The sequence below is a fragment of the Neofelis nebulosa genome, chromosome 17, assembly GCF_028018385.1.
Source record: "Neofelis nebulosa isolate mNeoNeb1 chromosome 17, mNeoNeb1.pri, whole genome shotgun sequence".
Taxonomy (NCBI): domain Eukaryota; kingdom Metazoa; phylum Chordata; class Mammalia; order Carnivora; family Felidae; genus Neofelis; species Neofelis nebulosa.
The window spans coordinates 11,220,165-11,238,752 of NC_080798.1; the positions used below are offsets into that span (position 1 = coordinate 11,220,165).

General features: G+C 57.7%; 2 protein-coding genes across 2 annotated transcripts; one reads left to right on the forward strand and one right to left on the reverse strand.

Moving 5' to 3' along the window:
• Positions 1 to 2,550, forward strand: IRF2BP1 (interferon regulatory factor 2 binding protein 1). Its single transcript, XM_058706425.1, has one exon. It carries the CDS (start codon positions 400 to 402, stop codon positions 2,152 to 2,154), a length of 1,755 nt encoding a protein of 584 aa, XP_058562408.1. The 5' UTR covers positions 1 to 399; the 3' UTR covers positions 2,155 to 2,550.
• An 8,215-nt stretch (positions 2,551 to 10,765) lies between these two features.
• FOXA3 (forkhead box A3) lies at positions 10,766 to 18,566 on the reverse strand. The gene is made up of 2 exons (XM_058709118.1): positions 18,331 to 18,566; positions 10,766 to 12,517 (listed from the first exon to the last, which is right to left on the reverse strand). Exons 1-2 carry the CDS (start codon positions 18,397 to 18,399, stop codon positions 11,534 to 11,536), a joined length of 1,053 nt encoding a protein of 350 aa, XP_058565101.1. The 5' UTR covers positions 18,400 to 18,566; the 3' UTR covers positions 10,766 to 11,533.
• Positions 18,567 to 18,588: the final 22 nt, after the last annotated feature.

Genomic DNA, 18,588 nt, shown 5'->3' on the forward strand with positions numbered 1-18,588 from the left:
AACTTTCCCTGCGAAGCGGCCTCTGGGGCAGAAGGAGGTGGAGGCGGAGACGGCCGTTGCAACGGCGGCGGCGGCGGCGGCGGGAGCGGCGGGAGCCCGAGGCGGCGGCGCCCGCGGCCCATCGCGGGGCCCGAGCTGTGCGCCTCGGCCGGGAGCCCGGACCGGGCGGGGGCGCCGACGTGCCTCTAACAAGCTTTTCAAGGAGGCGGGAGTGAGGAAAAAGGCTTAGGGCCCAGGGGGCGGGGAAGGGGGGCCGGGCCTGGATCGGCGGGGAGGCCGAGCCGGAGGCCTGACTGTGGCTCGCGCGGTCCGGGGGACACGAATCAAACGGCGGCGGCGCGGATCGTACGTCGGCGGCGGGTGGAACGCCGGGGCTCGGCGGCGCGCGCGCGGGGGGTCATGGCGTCGGTGCAGGCGTCCCGCCGCCAGTGGTGCTACCTGTGCGACCTGCCCAAGATGCCGTGGGCCATGGTGTGGGACTTCAGCGAGGCTGTGTGTCGCGGCTGCGTGAACTTCGAGGGTGCGGATCGCATCGAGCTGCTCATCGACGCTGCCCGCCAACTCAAACGCAGCCACGTGCTCCCCGAGGGCCGCTCTCCCGGGCCCCCCGCCCTCAAGCACCCGACCACTAAGGACCTGGCTGCGGCCGCTGCACAGGGGCCTCAGTTACCGCCTCCGCAGGCCCAGCCCCAGCCGTCAGGAACAGGCGGCGGCATCTCTGGCCAGGACCGCTATGACAGGGCCACCTCGTCGGGCCGCCTCCCCCTACCCTCGCCCGCCCTGGAGTACACCCTGGGGTCCCGCTTGGCTAATGGGCTGGGCCGCGAGGAGGCCGTGGCGGAGGGGGCGCGAAGGGCCTTGCTTGGCTCTATGCCCAGCTTGGTGCCCCCCGGGCTGCTGGCAGCTGCGGTGTCTGGCCTGGGCAGCCGAGGCCTGACGCTGGCACCCGGCTTGAGTCCTGCCCGTCCAGCTTTTGGCTCCGATTTCGAGAAGGAGAAGCAGCAGAGGAATGCGGACTGTCTGGCAGAACTGAACGAGGCCATGCGTGGCCGGGCAGAGGAGTGGCACGGGCGCCCCAAAGCGGTGCGGGAACAGCTGCTGGCGCTGTCAGCCTGTGCCCCCTTCAACGTCCGCTTCAAGAAGGATCACGGGCTGGTGGGGCGGGTGTTCGCTTTTGATGCCACTGCCCGTCCGCCCGGCTACGAGTTCGAGCTGAAGCTTTTTACCGAATACCCCTGTGGTTCTGGCAACGTGTATGCGGGAGTCCTGGCCGTGGCGCGCCAGATGTTTCACGATGCTCTGCGGGAGCCGGGCAAGGCTCTAGCCTCCTCAGGCTTCAAGTACCTCGAATACGAACGGAGGCACGGCTCCGGGGAATGGCGCCAGCTGGGGGAGCTGCTGACCGACGGTGTCCGCAGCTTCCGAGAGCCAGCTCCCGCCGAGGCCCTGCCCCAGCAGTACCCAGAGGCAGCCCCTGCAGCTCTATGTGGCCCACCGCCGCGAGCCCCGTCCCGGAACCTGGCGCCCACGCCACGCCGTCGCAAGGCATCCCCTGAGCCCGAGGGTGAGGCGGCTGGGAAGATGACCACCGAGGAGCAGCAGCAGCGGCACTGGGTAGCACCCGGTGGCCCGTTCTCCGCCGACACCCCTGGTGTGCCCTCACCCATCGCCGCCCTGAAGAATGTGGCCGAGGCCCTGGGCCACTCCCCCAAGGACCCTGGCGGGGGTGGGGGCCCCGTGCGCGCTGGGGGTGCCAGCCCCGCAGCTTCCTCCGCGGCCCAGCCTCCGACCCAGCATCGTCTAGTGGCCCGCAATGGTGAAGCCGAAGTCGGCCCCACAGCTGGGGCAGAAGCGGTCAGCGGGGGTGGTAGCGGCACGGGGGCGACCCCCGGGGCACCCCTGTGCTGTACCCTGTGCCGGGAGCGGCTGGAAGACACCCACTTCGTCCAGTGCCCCTCGGTGCCCGGACACAAGTTCTGCTTTCCCTGCTCAAGGGAGTTCATCAAGGCACAGGGCCCTGCCGGGGAGGTGTACTGCCCCAGTGGGGACAAGTGTCCCCTGGTGGGCTCCTCTGTCCCCTGGGCCTTCATGCAGGGCGAGATCGCCACTATCCTTGCTGGAGACATCAAGGTTAAGAAAGAACGGGACCCCTAGGCCACCACTGCCACCAGTCTACTGCGTCCTACCCCCTTGCCGCCCACCGCTGCTGCGGATAAATTATTCCCTCCCCGACCCAACCCAGCGCTACCCCAACCTGTGTACATACCCCTTCCCCGTCCCGGATGGTTCCCTGGGGTAGATGCATTGAGGGTGGGGGGAGAAAGCTTGTGGCTTCTGCCCAAGGGGGCGTTTGGGGTCCCTTGGCCCCTCCAGTTTCCCTCTCCCCTCCTTGGCTTGGCTTTGCTGCTGCTTATAGTCGGGGGAGAGGTGCCCCCCTCCTCCTCGAGAAGGGGCCTCCTGAAATCTCGCTCTTTATAAACAAAGCAAAAGCATTTTATTGCCCCCCCCCTCCCGCCCCCTTTTCCTCCTTCAATAAACCGAAAGATGGTTTTTTTTTTTTTTTTCCTTCTTGGTCCCTTAGTTGTGTGAGACGCTGCGCCCCCTTTGGGACCGAACTGATCCTGCAGGGAAAGGACGATGCGTGGTAGCCTCCAGGTGGCGCCCTCCACTCAGGCGGGCCCCTCGGCGCTTCTCAGAAGTGCTGGCCACTGGTCAAGCGTTCTAGCCATCTGCCCGTTTTCCAGATGACAGAACTGAGGCTTAGAGAGCACGGGAAGCTCCTTGCATGGGAACCAGAGCCATGCTCGGGAATTAGGTTTCTCTTCAGGTCCCGCCCCTGTATCTACCCAAGGTGTGGGGGACTAGCGCCCGCGAGGGGAGGGGAAAGGAGAGAGGCATTAGGAGGCTTCCTAGAAGGGATGGGCAGTGAGTTCTTGCTCAGCAGGCAGAGAATTACGTTACATTGCTTAGAGGGACTGCCCTAGGAAAGAGGAAAATTACCTCCATGGGGTACACTAACAGGATCCCTGGAAACAAGGTGACTGCATCTCACCTCTGGTGGTGCCCTGAGCTGCGTTGCTCGCACCCATCTTGGGAGACCAGTCTCAACGGTGGCCATCCTAGGACACTGTGACTGGCAGGGTGAAAGGCACTACCCCCCGCGGCAGCCTCTGATGTGCGCGGCCTTGTCCCGCACCTGTCCCGAAGGGCTGATCATTAACCAGGACTTCCTGCTCTCTGGCGTCAAGGGGCGGGGCCTGAGCAGGCTGCGGCGAAGCAAGGGTTAAGGGGAGGGGGCTGCCCCAAGAGCCCAGCCTAGACCCCCGCGGTGTCTCTGCGACCCTGAAGTGGAGACAGCGGGAAGGGGGAATGCGGGGCGCCAAGGCCAGTGGATGGACAGAAAGATGGGGGGGGGGGGCGGATTGTAGTGTGTCCTTTGACCGCACAGCACTGTCCTACAGCCCTGAAACCCCAGGTTGCCCCGGATGTCAGGAACACGGGTGTTCCACCGCCGAAATCTGGAAGACCTTAAAGTCTGGACCCATCTGCTTGGTTATCCACGTGTCCGACGCACACATCTTGCAGAGTCACATGGCCCAAATCCCAAACATTAAGGACCCTGGGACTTTGTCCTCCGCATCTGGAGGACGCTCAACTCTTAAACCGCCAGCTCTTGGGCTGAGGGGTCCCCTCCCCTCCCCCAGCCATCAGGTCTCAGGTGTTCTGTCACCCCCGGTACTGCCAGCCTGGGCCCTGGGAAGGGCTGGGAAAACCACCCCTGATTAAATATACAGGCGATAAGCCTGGAGCAAGGGAGACGCTGGATGGAGCTCCAGGCCTGGGCACCCATCCCTGGCGATCTTGTGGCCTCCCCTGCCCCAGCTCTGTAGACCCAAGCACTGGGTAGTTCCCCCTCCCCCATCCCCAGGGCAAGAGGCCTCCAGACGCCAGGGTCCCCAGTGAGGGCTAAAGGGCTATGGAGGACACCTGGTCCTTTAAGAACAGCTGGTAGGGGGGTGGGCAGGGGAGTCACCCCCAGCCTGGCTGGTGTGTGTATTCTAGATAGAGGTTGAGTTAACCATTAACGGAGCAGACGGCCTGACCTGTGTGGGTGTGGGGGGCTGAATCAGTCCCCCTTCCCCCAGTGCCAGGGTGGGGCCAGATCGGAGGGATTCTGGATGTATTGGGGGGGAATCCGTGAGTAGGTGAAGAGACTTCCAGAAAGGAGACACAGACAGACCCAGGGAAAGATGGGAGACAACAGAGGTGGAAAGGTATAGAAAAACCAGCTCACTGGAAGAGGACAGACCCAGAGGGGGACAAGAGAGCTCAAAGACCCTCTTGAGATGGAGGAAACGAGGTAAAAACAGAGGGACAGACAGACGTTCAGAAGACAGAAATACCCAGACAAGTGCAGAGAGCCTGAGATACACAGATGAGACCCCAAGAATAGAGACCTAGAAGGAGGGAGAGAGAGCATTTGAAAGCAGGAGAAAGGGGAGACTGTGAAATCAAGGAAAGGTTCGGGTTTAAACTAGAGAGTTAAGACATCTTGAAACTCAAGTTCTGCGAAGACAGATCTCTTCTCGGCCTTCTGGCTAAGATCAAGTGAAGTCCTACGAGACGGAGAGAACGGAGATCTGTGAAGATGAGCGAGGCTGGGTCTGTCTCGATCAGTTGGTCCCCACAACAAGGCCTGGCTCACTCCTACTCATCCCTCAGGTCTCTCCTCAGCTACCACCTCCTCCAGGAAGCCCTCCTTGGCCCCCAAGCTGTGTCAAGGACCATTTCTGGGCTCTCACAGACCCTGCACTCCCCTATCCCGACCCTGGACATTCTGGATCGTCATTGGGAAATCGACTGTGGGCCCCATGAGGACAGGGTCAAAGCCGTCTCGGTCACCACTATGAACCCAGCATTGCCTAGCACAGGGCTAGTTTAAAGGACGGATAGAGAACAGCAGGGAACGGAATGCAGCCCCTACTCTCATGGAGCTGACGTTCATGTAAGAGGTACAGACAGACCCATAAAATGTGACAGCCATGGAGCAGTGAGTCCTAAGAAGAAAAAAGAAACCAGGGGAAGGGGATAGAGAGTGATGGAGGTTGCTGCCATAAAGGAGGAGGTAGAGAAGGGCTCACTGAGGAGATGACACTAAATTGAAGGAAGCGAGGGAGCAAGCCGGGGGAAATCTGGGGGGATAGCACATGCAAAGGTCCTGAGGCAGGAGTCTGCTTGGTTTGTTCCAGAAGCAGCCAGGTGGCCAGGGCAGCCATGGCAAAGGGGAGAGGTAGAAGAATGAGGTCAGAGTGGGGCGCGTGACTGGCTCAGTCAGTAGAGCATGTGACTCTTGATCTCGGGGTTGTAAGTTCGAGCCCCACGTTGGGTGTAGAGATTACTTAAAAACAAGATCTTAACGGGGTGCCTGGGTGGCTCAGTTGGTTAAGCATCCGGCTGGGGCTCAGGTCATGATCTCGAGGTCTGTGAGTTCGATCCCTGTGTCGGGCTCTGTGCTGACAGCTCAGAGCCTGGAGCCTGTTTCCAATTCTGTGTCTCCACCTTGCTCTGCCCCTCCCCCACTCGTGCTCTGTCTCTCTTGCTCTCAAAAATAAATAAAACATGAAATTTTTTTTAATTAAAAAAATAAGATCTTAACCAAGAAAAAGAAAAAGAATGGCGTCACAGGGATAACAGGGAAGCATCGGCCACGGTAAGGACTTTGGGTTATATTTTAATGGGAAGGGAAAGAGCACTGAATGAAGAGATAGCAGCCGTGAGACAGCAATTGCAAAGAATCAGCTGGGATGGACGGCATCTCATTTATCTGTGTCTGGGGCTCAACAGAGGGCCTAGTACATGTGCCCAACAACAGCGTGTGCACGAGCGAATACGCCCCAAACCAGCAGAGAAAAAGTCAGAATGACATTAGATGGATGGACAGACTCCCAGGGAGAAGCCAGGTAAGGACCCGGGGGACACCCAGGGACAACAGACACAGACAGACAGCAGCCGGCTGAGAAGTCCCATTCCTTCCCCACCCGGAAAGCTTCCCTGCAGCTGGAAAAGTCCCCAGGCCCCCCTGCCCGCCTCGCCCGTGGCGTGCCCACTCACACCTCAGGCAGAGGAAGCTGGCAGGCCCCACAGGAACCTTTCTGTGCAGGGGGGGGGGTGGGGGGAGTGGAGGCGGGCGGGTAGCAGGGACGAAGGGAGAGGAGTGGCGGGCGGGCAGGCAGCGGGCAGTGGCTACACAAAGGCCCCAGTGTCTGCCCCTCCTGCCCCCGGGTACAGATATAAATAATATGTACATATACCTTTATATATATACCAGCGGGCTGGGGGCGGGAGGCTGGGGGCCACGCACTTTCCCAAGGGCCCCAGGATGACAGAAGCTGGCTCCTGTGGGGGTTGGGGGCTCAGAGACACACAGAGAGAGTGGCCAAGAGTGAGAGACATGGGCTGAGAAGGACACAGTGACAGGAGGAGAGAGAAAAACTTCTCAAGTATGAAAGAGCAACAGAAGGACTGGCAGAGAGAGATACAGAGTCAGCGAGCCGAGGGGCAGGGAGAGAAGGCAGACTCCAACGGAGATAGACCAGGAAAAGGGAGAAACCGACCTTCACCGAGAAAGAACAGAGAAAGATGGAGTAGAGGGGACAGTGGCAGAATGAAGACAAAGGTCATTCCAGAGAAAGGCAGAGCCACAGAAAAAGGGACAAGCCAGAGAGAGACAGACGGAGAGAGAAGACAGACAGAGAGACAGGGCTGGGCCGAGGCTGGGGGCTTGGGAGGCTGGTGACCGTGGGTGAGGGGAGGGTCAGGGCAAGTCTCCAGTTTGGGGACAGCGCCCGTGGGGCTCTGGCACAGCCCAGTCCGGGGCAGGCTGAGGGACAGGGAGCAGAGGTGAGGGAGGTGGCCCTTGGGTTCCGGATCTTGGTGTTTACCTGTGGCCGGGCATTGCAAACAGGCACCCAGCCTGGCCCACAGCAGGCGAGGGTGGGATGGGCTGGGCCCCAGCCCTGGCACCAGTGGGCCCGACACGCCCACCTGTGGCCTGGGTGGTGAGTAACGCGGCGACACCTGGGTAGATGGTGACACATAGGGGAACAGACATGGTGACAAACAGGGACAGATATAGGCAGACCCAGAGTGACGGAGACATAAACAGACCCATAGGACCCAGTCACAGAGGCACACTGTTAATAGACGTAGTGACAGACGCACACAGTAATGGACATCGGGATACGAGGAGGGGCAAGCACACTGTTAGGCGTGGAGGGACAATGACAAAACACAAGCAGTGACAGAGACGACACAGTGACAGACAGGCACATACAACACACTGATACGCTGACCGGAGAGACATGTCATGAGGAACACATAAGCCTGTCACGTTATGACCCTGACATGTTCACACCAAGATAGAGATGGGACACTTTACACACACACACACACACACACACACACACACACACACACACTTGCAATGCACCCAGACTGCTGCTTCTGGGCATGCTTCCCTCCTCCTGGTGCAGGTTGTGGTAGGGAATGGCGGTGGTGGGGGGACTCTGAGGGACGGGTCGGGACCCCAAGTTCCCCCCCCCGACCTTGCTGTCACCCCTCTTGTGCTCTAGGACAGCACAGCGGTGGAGGGCACTGACTCTGGGCCGGACTGCCTGGGTTCAAGGCCTAGCTCCCCCCCTTACACTAACCGTGTGACCTTGGGCAGGTGGCTTCACCTCTTCCGGCCTCCGTTTCCACAAGAATAAAATGGGGGTGGGGTGGTGGGAAGGATGAGGCCAATCCATTCTGTAAGGTGCTCACACAATACCTGACCGGTGATAAGTCCCTAGGAGCCATTGTCAGGATTACTCCCTCCATCATGGTTATCACACGCCTCCTGATACAATTGGACCTCTGCCTGCAGCTGGGACCCTGCCCTGGCCCTCTTTTTCCCCAGCCGTGGGCCCCTCCCTTGACCCATGTCACCTCAGGCCTATAGGCTCTGTCCAGTTTCACCTGTCCCAGCCCAGGCTTCTCTGTGTCCCCACGGCTGTCCCTCCATCCCCAATCGCTGGCATCATCATGTCTGTCCATGTGTCCCACGTCTGACCGTGGTACTTTTCCACGCTGGACATCAGCCGGCTGTCCCTGGGGTGGGGGTCACACCTGCCCACGCCAGCCGGAGCTGGTGGCCACCAGACACCCTGACGGATGGCCCCACCCTCCCCCCCAGGACCCTACAACAACACCCGCCCCTCCGGCCACCTGAGGTCCCTACTGGGGCGGCCTGAGGCCCAAGCCTGGGGACAGGAAGCCCCAGGCCTGGCCGCCCTGAAAGCCTCTTTCAGCCTGGGCCTCCTCCCGCCACCACCAACTCCTCCTGCGGAATAATATTTGGGCTGTTGGCCGGGGGGCGGGGGCCAGATCCGGAGGCCGCCTGGGAGAAGCCAGAAACCGCAGGGCTTCCTGCCTCGGGCCGGCCGACTCCGGGAGAGACCCCCAGGCCCGAGGGAGGGGGGCAGGCGCCCAGGGAGACTGAGGGCCTTTCTCTCGGCCCCAGTTGTTTTTTCCAGGAACCAGGAGGAATTCCCCGGCCTGCCCAGGACAGCGAGGCCGGTGGGACGGCTGGGGCGAGCCAGCACGGCAGGGGGCGGGGGAGGGTGACACACAGCCGCGGCGGCAGGGCGGGCACAGCGACAGAAATAGAGGGCCTGGCCTGCGAGGTGGCAGGTAGGGGCAGAAACTCCGGGAGAAGGAGGAGGGAGGCCAGAGATCCAAAGGTGGGAAAGGGAAGGCCGACCCCAGAAAGGAGTCACAGTCCCCAAGAGAAGGAGGGAGAGACCCAGAGCTCAGAGAGAGCAAGGGACAGAGTCAAAGCAATGGAGAGAATGAGAGAGAAAGCACAAGGCAGACCACAGAAGAGGAAGGCATCCCGAGGATGAGTAAAATTTTCAAAACAGCCAAGAGACAAAGTCCAGAGACAGGGCTAGGGACAGTGTGCCACAGAAAGATGACACTAAGAGACAGAAAGATAGGGGTGCCTGGGTGACTCAGTCAGTTGAGCAGTCCGACTTCGGCCCGGGTCATGATCTCGCGGTTCGTGGGTTCGAGCCCTGTGTCGGGCTCTGCACTGACAGCTCAGAGCCTGGAGCCTGTTTCGGATTCTGTGTCTCCCTCTCTCTCTCTCTGCCCCTCCCCACCGCCTCTCAAAAATAAATAAACGTTAAAAAAAATTTTTTTTTTTAAGAGACCGAAAGATGAACACAGAGAACCCGGGGGCGACATCACATAACACGTAAACAGACAGCCTTTGGTCTCTGAACGAATGCTAACGAACAAATGAATGAATGACCGGGCAAGCAAGAACCAAGAAAGGCAAACCCCGAATAAGGAAAGGACAAAAAAAAAAAAAAAAAAAAAAAAAAAACCCCGAGAGCAGGCCTGGCCACCTGCTCTAGCCCGGCTGAACGATGTTGGCCTGGGGCCTTTCCTTCTGAACCTTCGCTTCTCCTCCGTGAAATGAGATCCGTGCGCTGGGGACATCTGAGCGACTGACACCAGACCCAGAGCCTAGGGAAGAGACCTAGGGGAACAGAGACACCCAGAGGCCCACAGCTCCCGAAGGCAGACCGAGCTCCTTCCCCCCACACGCCTGCGGGCAGAAGGGACCGGCGCGCTGCGCAAACCCAGGCGGACGCTTGTCAACACGCAGGCAGATGCCGACTCGCAGAGGTACACGTAAGACACGTCGTGACAGGCAGGCCCACGACACGGATAGAGCCACACACAGATTCCTCGGGGCCGCGGGTTTGCAGACAAACTGAGACACAGACCCGCACCTGATAGTGTGAGACCCAGAAGGCCCCAGGGGTAGGTGTACGAAGAGAACAGCATACACAAAACGGTAAGAAATCCCAGGCCAGTGGCGCCTGGGGGGTCTCAGTCGGTTTGAGCGTCCCACTCTTGATTTCGGCTCGGGTCATGATCTCACGGTTTGTGGGTTTGAGCCCCGTGTCGAGCTCTGTGCTGACAGTGTGGAGCCTGCTTGGGATTCTCTCTCTCTCTCCCTCTCTCTCTCTCTCTCTCTCTCTCTCTGTCTCTCTCTCCATGCCCCTCCCCTCGCCCCCCCTCCTGCTCCCGCCTGCACTCTCTCTCTCAAAATAAATAAATAAACATTAAAAAAATTAAAAAAAAAAAAACACAAAATCAGGACACCTACAGTTAGCACCCAGGGTAAGAACAGACATGCAAACCCACACAATCGAGGGATATGAACAATAGGTAACAATTGGAGGTAACAACAGGCAAACCACAGAGACCTCAGTGGGCACAGTGATATCCTAGGACCAACAGAGGCCCACCCCCCCCCACACCCACACCCACGGATAAGCCCCACACACCATGTCCTTCAATTAACGCCTTGTTTGTCCCTTCCCTTCCTCCCCAGCTTAACCAAAAATGGAGCAGCCCCCTGGTCTCCTTGGGCCCCAGAACGAGAGGTGTGTGTCTGGGGAGTGGGGGTGGGGAGATGGCCTTGGTCACTGCCGAGCCACCTCCCCCTTCTGCCCTGGCCCCACTGCTGCGGGGGCTGCTATCTATGAGCAAACTGTCCTTGGGGTCAGGGACAGCAAAGAGCCAAAGGTCAGGTCGATGCCTCCCCCCAGCCCCTCCCCCAGAGGACACCAGCTCCTGGGGGACAGGGAAACGACAATTCAGGTGTTCAAGCCCCACAGGGCCCGCCGGCCAAGGAAACGAGACATTCAACGAGAGGCAGAAACAGTGCCTTTAATGGTCAAACACGGCCAGTATCCCACTTCCCAGGCAAGAACCAGATTTCAGTAGAAGTTTCCCACACCCTAGCCAGTCCTTTCTGGATTCTCCTGGACCAGAGAGGGGGAATAGGCTCCCGAAAAAAACAAGGAATATTCTCACCTGCATTCCTCACTCAACTCGCACCAAAGAGATAGTGGTGACATGGCCAACACAGGGGCTGTGATAGCCGTCATGGTTCACTGGTTACGTCAGCCAACCAAGATAGTGGCCATCATGGCACCCAATGGGCCAAATAAAGATGTTATGCAGGATGTTGGCCAACTTGGCATCTCCTATGCCAAGAAGTTCCCCAAGAAAGAAGGGACCACAGCCCCCAACGGGCCAAAGAAGTTGTAATTGCGATGGTGTCACCATCACATGCAAAGGGTCGGTCAAGAGGATGTCCGTCACCATGTCCAAAGGGCCAGCTAAGATGTCATCCAAGATGGCAGCCATCAGAGCACCCAATAGATCAACTTATAACATCGAACAATACGGCAGTCTTTGTAACACCCAGCGGGCCCACCACCATGTCGATGGCAGTTATCACAGTACCCAAAGGATAGACATGACGCCCACAGAGACAGCAGTCACCACAGTAACAGACCAGCCAAGATGTTGACTGACGGGACAAGCAAAGTGTCACCAGGTGGGTCAGGCCCCAAGGGCCAGATGGTGGGAGCTACAGCCATACCCCACCCACCACGCTCCCACGCCCCTGCTAGGATGCGTTAAGCAGAGAGCGGGAATAGACACCCTGGTAGTACACCGCAGGCTCCCCACCCTCTGCCCCATAGCCCCCAAACCCCACGTCCAGTTTAGGAGGTGCTGGTGTCTGCTCCGACATCAGGTTGTTGATGGAGAAGGGGTGGTTGAAATTGTAGGGTGCATCCAGCTTCAGCTCCCCTGGGAGTTCCAGGCCAGCGAAGTAGGGGGTGGAGGAAGGGGGAGAGCCACAGTCCAGAGCCCCCACGTCTTCCCCACCCTGGGCCTCGGGCTCAGGCGGCGGAGGCTGGGGCTGGGGGGGAGAGGTGACCGTGGCAGCAGGCGTGGTGGCCGGGGCGGCAGACCCTGCACTGTTCCTGGAGGTGGACGTCCCGCCAGCCCCCTTCTTCACCTTCTCCTCCAGCTTGAAGCGCTTCTGGCGGCGGAGGTAGCAGCCATTCTCAAACATGTTACCTGAGCTGGGGTGCAGGGCCCAGTAGGAGCCCTTGCCTGGCTTGTCTGGGGAGCGCGCCACCTTGACAAAGCAGTCGTTGAAAGACAGGGAGTGGCGGATGGAGTTCTGCCAGCGCTGCTGGTTCTCCCGGTAGTAAGGGAAGAGGTCCATGATCCACTGGTAGATCTCACTCAGGGTCAGCATTTTGCCCGGCGCCTGCTGGATGGCCATGGTGATGAGTGAGATGTAGGAATATGGCGGCTTGGCATGGGCCAGTGGCCTCCGGTAGCCTTTTGGCACCTCCTTCCCGTGCACCAGCCCCGGGCCCGGGCCCCCATACCCTGAGCTGCTGCCTCCACCAGGGCTGGCACCCAGGCCCGGGAAGGTGGGCCCCAGGGGTGCCGCGGGGGCTGGGGGCGCCAGCGGTCCTGAGGGCAGCGGAGAGGCAGGGAGCCCCCCGGGGGGGTAGGGAGAGCTCAGAGGGTTCAGGGTCATGTAGGAGTTGAGGGGGGCCATGGTGGGCACTGGGGTCACCGGTGAATAGACCTGCAAGGAAAAAGGACACAAGGGGAGAGGTCAGTGAGCTTCTACTCTGCTGGTCAGCAAAGGATCACTGGCCCCCTCTGTGCATCTATCCGTCTGTCTGCCTTGCCTTTTCTACAAAGTCCCTCCCATCCTTAGCTCTCTCTGTGGATGGCTGTCTCTTGAAGTCTCTCTCTCTTCTCCGTCCCCATGCACCCCATCCCTGACCTCACCCTCCACCCCCCCCCGACCCCCCGTATACTGAAGCTCACCCTTTAAGTGGTTCTCAAAGTGTGGCCCAGGACACCCTGGAGAGTGTCCAAGACCCTTTCAGGGTGTCCATGAGGTCAAAACTATTTGCGTATAATGCTAAGATATTACTAGCCCTTTTCACTTTCTCTCACGAGTATCCAGTGGAGTTTTCCAGAGGCCACGGGGCAGGGGACATCGCAACAGACCAAATGTAGGAGCAGCCACAAGAATCCAGCTGTCTCCTATTGAACCAGACACTGAAGAGATTTGCCAAAAATATAACAGTGCCACTCCTCTCACTACATGTTTTGAAATATAGTTATCCTATCCTATTCTATTTTGTTCAATTATTTTGTTATCCTCTCCTCTCCTCTCCTCTCCTGTTCTATTCTATTCTATTCTATTATTTTTTTATCCTCTCCTCTCCTCTCCTCTCCTCTCCTCTCCTCTCCTCTCCTCTCCTGTTCTATTCTATTTTGTTCTATTATTTTTTTAAGTAGGCTCCATGCCCAATGTGGGGCTTGAACTGACAAGCCTAAGACTGGCCAACTGAGCCAGCCGGGTACCCCGAAATATACTCATTCATTCATTCGTTTTGAGAGAGAGAGAGAGAGAGGCAAAGTGAAAGAGAGAGAGAATCTTAAGCAGGTTCCGCAATGAGCGTGCAGCCCAACTCGGGGCTTGATCCCATGATCCTGGGGTCAGGACCTGCGCCAACATCAACAGTCAGAAGCTTGACCGACCAAACCACCCAGGCACCCCCAAAGTATAGTTATTTTAACAAAAAAACACAGTATTTATACTAAAAAATTATTTTATTTTTTTTATTAAAACTATTTGTAATGTTTATTTTTGAAACGGAGACAGAGTGCAAGCGGGGGAGGGGCAGAAAGAGAGAGGGAGACACAGAATCCGAAGCAGGCTGCAGGCTCTGAGCTGTCAGCACAGACCCCGACATGGGGCTCGAACCCACGAACCGCGAGATCACGACCTGAGCGGAAGCAGACGCTTCACCAACTGAGCCACCCAGGTCCCCCTAAAAAAGTATTATTTTTAAACTAATTAATCCATATCTTAAAATTTTTCTCAGTTGTAATCTCAAATGCAGTAATTTTTTTTTAGTGCAGTAACTCCTGATAGACATAATCCACATGAATGAAAGCTGTTTGGGGTCCTCAATAACTTTTTAAGCGTGTAAAGAGGTCTTGAAACTGAAAAAATTGAAAACTGCTGATCTCTCCAAACATCTCATCTACGTGGGTACTCTCTATCAATCTTTTAGGTTATAGAATTACAGTGGTTATAGGTCAAAAATGTTTCAGTATCCAAAATGATAGATTTCAATCTAGTGTGTGTGTGTGTGTGTGTGTGTGTGTGTGTGTGTGTGTGTAAAATGTGTATTTCTTTTGAGAGAGATAGAGCGCCAGCAGGGACGGGGCAGAGAAAGAGGGAGAAAGGGAGAATTCCAAGCAGGCTCACTGCTGTCAGTGCAGAGCCCAACTTGGGGCTTGAACTCACAAACCGTGAGATCATGACCTGAGCCAAAATCAAGAACTGAATGCTCAACCAACTGAGCCACCCAGGCGCCCCCCACCCCAACCTAATATATATTATGTAGTTACAATATATCATCAAATCTAAGACATCGTCATTGGTAAGATGCAGCGTTGTTTCAAGTAGCAATAAAAATGGGGGAAGAAAACACGGTCAATCCCTCGACGCTATTGACTAGAAGACCCATTCCAGACTGTAAAACATTTCAGAAACGTTCAAATGGGGAAAAACACGCATCTGCACTCAATGGAATACGGCAGACGTTGTTGCTATGTCTCTCTAAATAACCCTCTATTCTTTCATCCATTGAACAAATATCTATTGGCCACCTACTTTGTGCCGGGCACAGCTCCAAACACTTCACGGGGAAAGGTCTCCTTTTCAACCTTTACAAAGGTACTATGAGGGAGGTGCTATGATGACACCCATCACATAGCTGGGCAAGCTGAGGCCCAGAGAGGCAGTCCAGGGTCACACAGTAAGAAGGGGGCAGAACTGGGATTCTGAATTTAGGCAGTCTGGCTCCAGACCACCACTCGGGATCGTGCTATAGAAGCAGTGACCAAGACAGATGCAAATGCCTCCCTTCGCAGACCTGACAGTCTAGCAGGAAGTGAACAAGACAAACAAGGAAAATGTAAAGCGGAGATTTCTCCCTTCTGGTGTGCATTTACCCTCCCATCCACTGTCTGCGTCCTCTCAACCTCACAGCCCCGTCTGCCCTGCTCCCTCCCCTCGCCGGGGTCTCCTGCGGCTCTATTTGGCTGTATTTCCTATTTCCGGGAGGAGCCACCTTTGCGGTGAGTCAGTGGGTCCTGTCTTAGACCCTGTCACTGCAAGGGTCTGCAGGTCCCAAAGTCCTGAGAGAAAAGGGAATTGCCAGGGTCACTCAGAGAGTCAGAGACAGGTGGGAACCAACCCTAGTCTGAGGGCAGGTAGAGAATCTCTCTCTCTCTCTCTCTCTCTCTCTCTCTCTCTCTCTCTCTGTCTCTCTCTCTCTCTCATGAACTTTCAGGTAGCTCTTTTGTCTCCTGTCTCTGAATCTCCCAGCTGGCTCCATGTGTATCTGTCCATCTCTTTCCCTGTCTCAGAACCTCTGTGCTCCTCCCCTCTCTCACTCCGCGGCTCCCTCCGTCTCTACTCCCCGATCTCTTCTAGATCTCTTCTAGCCGTGTCCCTCCCCATCTCTTTCTCGCCCCTCTCTTTTCACCTCCTTCTCCAGTCTCTCCCTCTCGCTCATCTCTCCCCAACCCCCCTGCCTTTCCCTCCTCCTAACTCTTTCCAACCCCATCTCTCTCTCCCCCACCCTATCTCTCCCTGTCTCTCTCTATCCCCACTCCCCTGCCATGGCTCTTCCCCTCCAGCACATCTCTGTATCTCTGTTCTCTCCATTCAGCATCGCCGTCTCCCCAGAAGCCTCACAATGAAACTGGGTGTCACAGCTACCCCTCTTCCCTGCACCGGTGTCCCCACCACCACTTTGGCTGTGTCTGTTTTCTCCCCAGAATGAGGGAAGCGGGTCCTTCGGAGCTGAAGGGAGGCAGTGGACTCAGGGACATCCACAGAGAGTTGGTAAATCCCTCTGCAACCTCCACTCCAATTCTCCAACTCCATCGGACTCCTTTGTATCACAGAGGAAGACTGATCAGGACCCCAGGGCCCTCCTTTTCTGGTCCCCACCCACCCGGAAGTCCTCCTTCGCATCTGACCTCAAGCTCTCCTGCTGCCCTAATCCACCCTGGGCTTTCCCACGCCCTAGGGCTGGGATGAACCCCCAGTGTCCGGGTGTGAGCCTGTGAACCGGATCTCCCCAGCCAGGGCGGGGCTGAGACTGGGGGGAAGCCTTCAGGGGACCTGCACCCCCATCCCAGGAGGCTGGAATTTCTCTCCTTTCATTTCCTTATTGTCTCTGAGGAAGGGTGTGACAGCGGGCAGAGGAAGGCGGTGTGAAACCAGAAGCCTAGTTTTTGGTCCCAGCCCCAGTCCAGATCCTCAAGCAGCCCCCCAACACTAGGAGAGGCTTCAGAGTTCCCATCTCTAACAGGGGGGAGCCCTCGGACCAGCTGATCTGTAGAACTGGAGTCCAGGGGGGACACCCCAGGGTGCTAACTTTCCAATTTCCTTCCAGATGGGGAGCCTGATCCGGGGTGTCAATCACCCCAGCAGGAGGGTGCTGTGCGCAAGAAGCAGTTTGGGGACCCTCTTAGTTCTTAGATGCTGAGTGAGTGCAGATGTTTCTCTATTGTTCAGACCCAAGGGGGAGGAGGTGGCTTTGCTGGTGGCTGATCCAAAGGCTGGGGACACCATCAGATCGTATTTCCATTTCCAGCCCCCAACATGCTAACTCTTCCAAAATATGCCCCCCAGTGCTAATCCTCTCTAGACTCTCTAGACTGTCCTTGGATTTCTGACAGATTCCCTACAAATTCTTAAACTTCAGACTGTGCCCCAAATGGCAACTCCTCCGTCCTTAGACCCCGGAGGGCTTACTTCTTCAAGATGTGCCCCCCCCCCCTCCCACCAACACAGATCGGCAGTTGGTTCTCTTAAATCATGTCCCCAGGCTGAACTCTCTAGGGGTTCGGCGGGGGATCCCTCACTCCCTGGGAGCCTCCACGTCGGACCTGGTCCGTGCCTTCCCCACTGCACAACTGATATCTCCAGTAGGTCCCAGCTCCGTCTCAGCACCCCCAATCCCTTCCCTGGTCGGCCCGCCCCACCCCACGTGCACCTCACACCTCCACAGCCCCAGGACTGGCCCCTCCCGGGCACCCTGCCAAGCCCCGCAGGCCTGGGGAACCAGGAGTCCCACCCTAAGCTTCAAACCCCAGACCCAGAACTCAGGCACGGTGGGGCCCCTGGAACCTCCAGATCTCAGAATCTTTGGAACTCTCAGCCATTCCAGCCCCACTCCGGCCTGAAGCCCAAAGCCTCCTTCCAGGTTAGGAACCCAAGTGTCCGGACCCCCATAACCCTCCTACCAGGACCCCTCCCCCGTCACTTCACAATCTTGACTCTCTGGAAAGAATGAGCCAAGGGGGAGCCCTTGCAGCAACTGGATCAGCTGAGGTGCGGGAATTAAGATACACCCCGCCCCCTACTCCAAGGGCGGCCTTGTCGAAGGTGGGACAGTAGGGACGTTGGCAATTACTGGAGATAACTGGAAGGGGGGGTGGTGGTGTGAAATCTGAAACCCTCCAGCCTCCAATTAGGAGTATCCCTGCTGAGGGTCTCTGAAAACAATTAAACCACTGAAGTTCAGTCGGGAGGGGTAAGGATCAGGAATCGGGATGGAGGGTGGAGACTGACCCCTCTCCAGCCAATGCCGTGGCTCACATCTGCTCTCAGGCTCCCAACTCTGACCCCATCTGGGCCCCCATCTATCTGAGCCCCAACTCTCACCCACCTGTTATTACAGACTCCCCCAAACCATGTCTCGTCTCTTAACTCTGAGCACCAATCCCTATTTTCTGATTCTTAGACCGCCACCCCCATGTTTACCTCCCAGCCCCCAATTCTGATTTCTACCCCAGAACCCCCATCTTTAACTATATTCTAACCTTGAGTTCCCCGCCTCAGGCTTTCCTTCACGGTGACCCCTTTCTCTCATCTCTTCGTTCCGGTCTTCCTCCCCCCACCCCCCACCCCCCATTTTGAACCCCATTTCTCAATCCCCCCAGCTGGGTCCCCTATCCTGGACCTCGGATTCCCATCTTTGGTTTTTAACATTTCAGTCCCTTGGATTTGGGGGTCCCCGAGCCCCGGTCTTCACGCGTAAACTATGACCTGACCCTTGCCTAAATTTTTCTGACTCCCATTTAAGCCCTGGCTCCGGTCAGCCTAAACCGCAGTCCCGTGCTTCCCCCCCCCCCCCCCCATCCCTGACTCTTACACCTGGTCTCGGTGTCTCCAGTTCCTCCGCCCCTCAACTGCGGTTGGGGCCCCCATTTAATCCCCATCCTTGTCCTCGATTACGCCCGCACCCTGATTCCTGCCCCCCGCTTCCCGCTCCGCCATCCCCGAGGACACACCTCGCCCGCCTCCGGGTAGTAGCTCCACTCGGCCAGGTCATGGGCCTCCATCTTCACAGAGCCCAGCATCCCCCGGGCCCGCGCCCCCTCCCGCCCCCGCTCCGGCCCGGGGTGGGGGGGGAAACCGAGCGCTTCAGATCTCTCAGCCGGCACGGCCCGAGTTCCGACCGGTGCCCGCCCGTCCGACCGCCCGGGGTCCCAGCCGTCCTGGGCGCCGCGGGAGGCGGCCACGCTTTATAGCTGGGACACCCCCCCCCC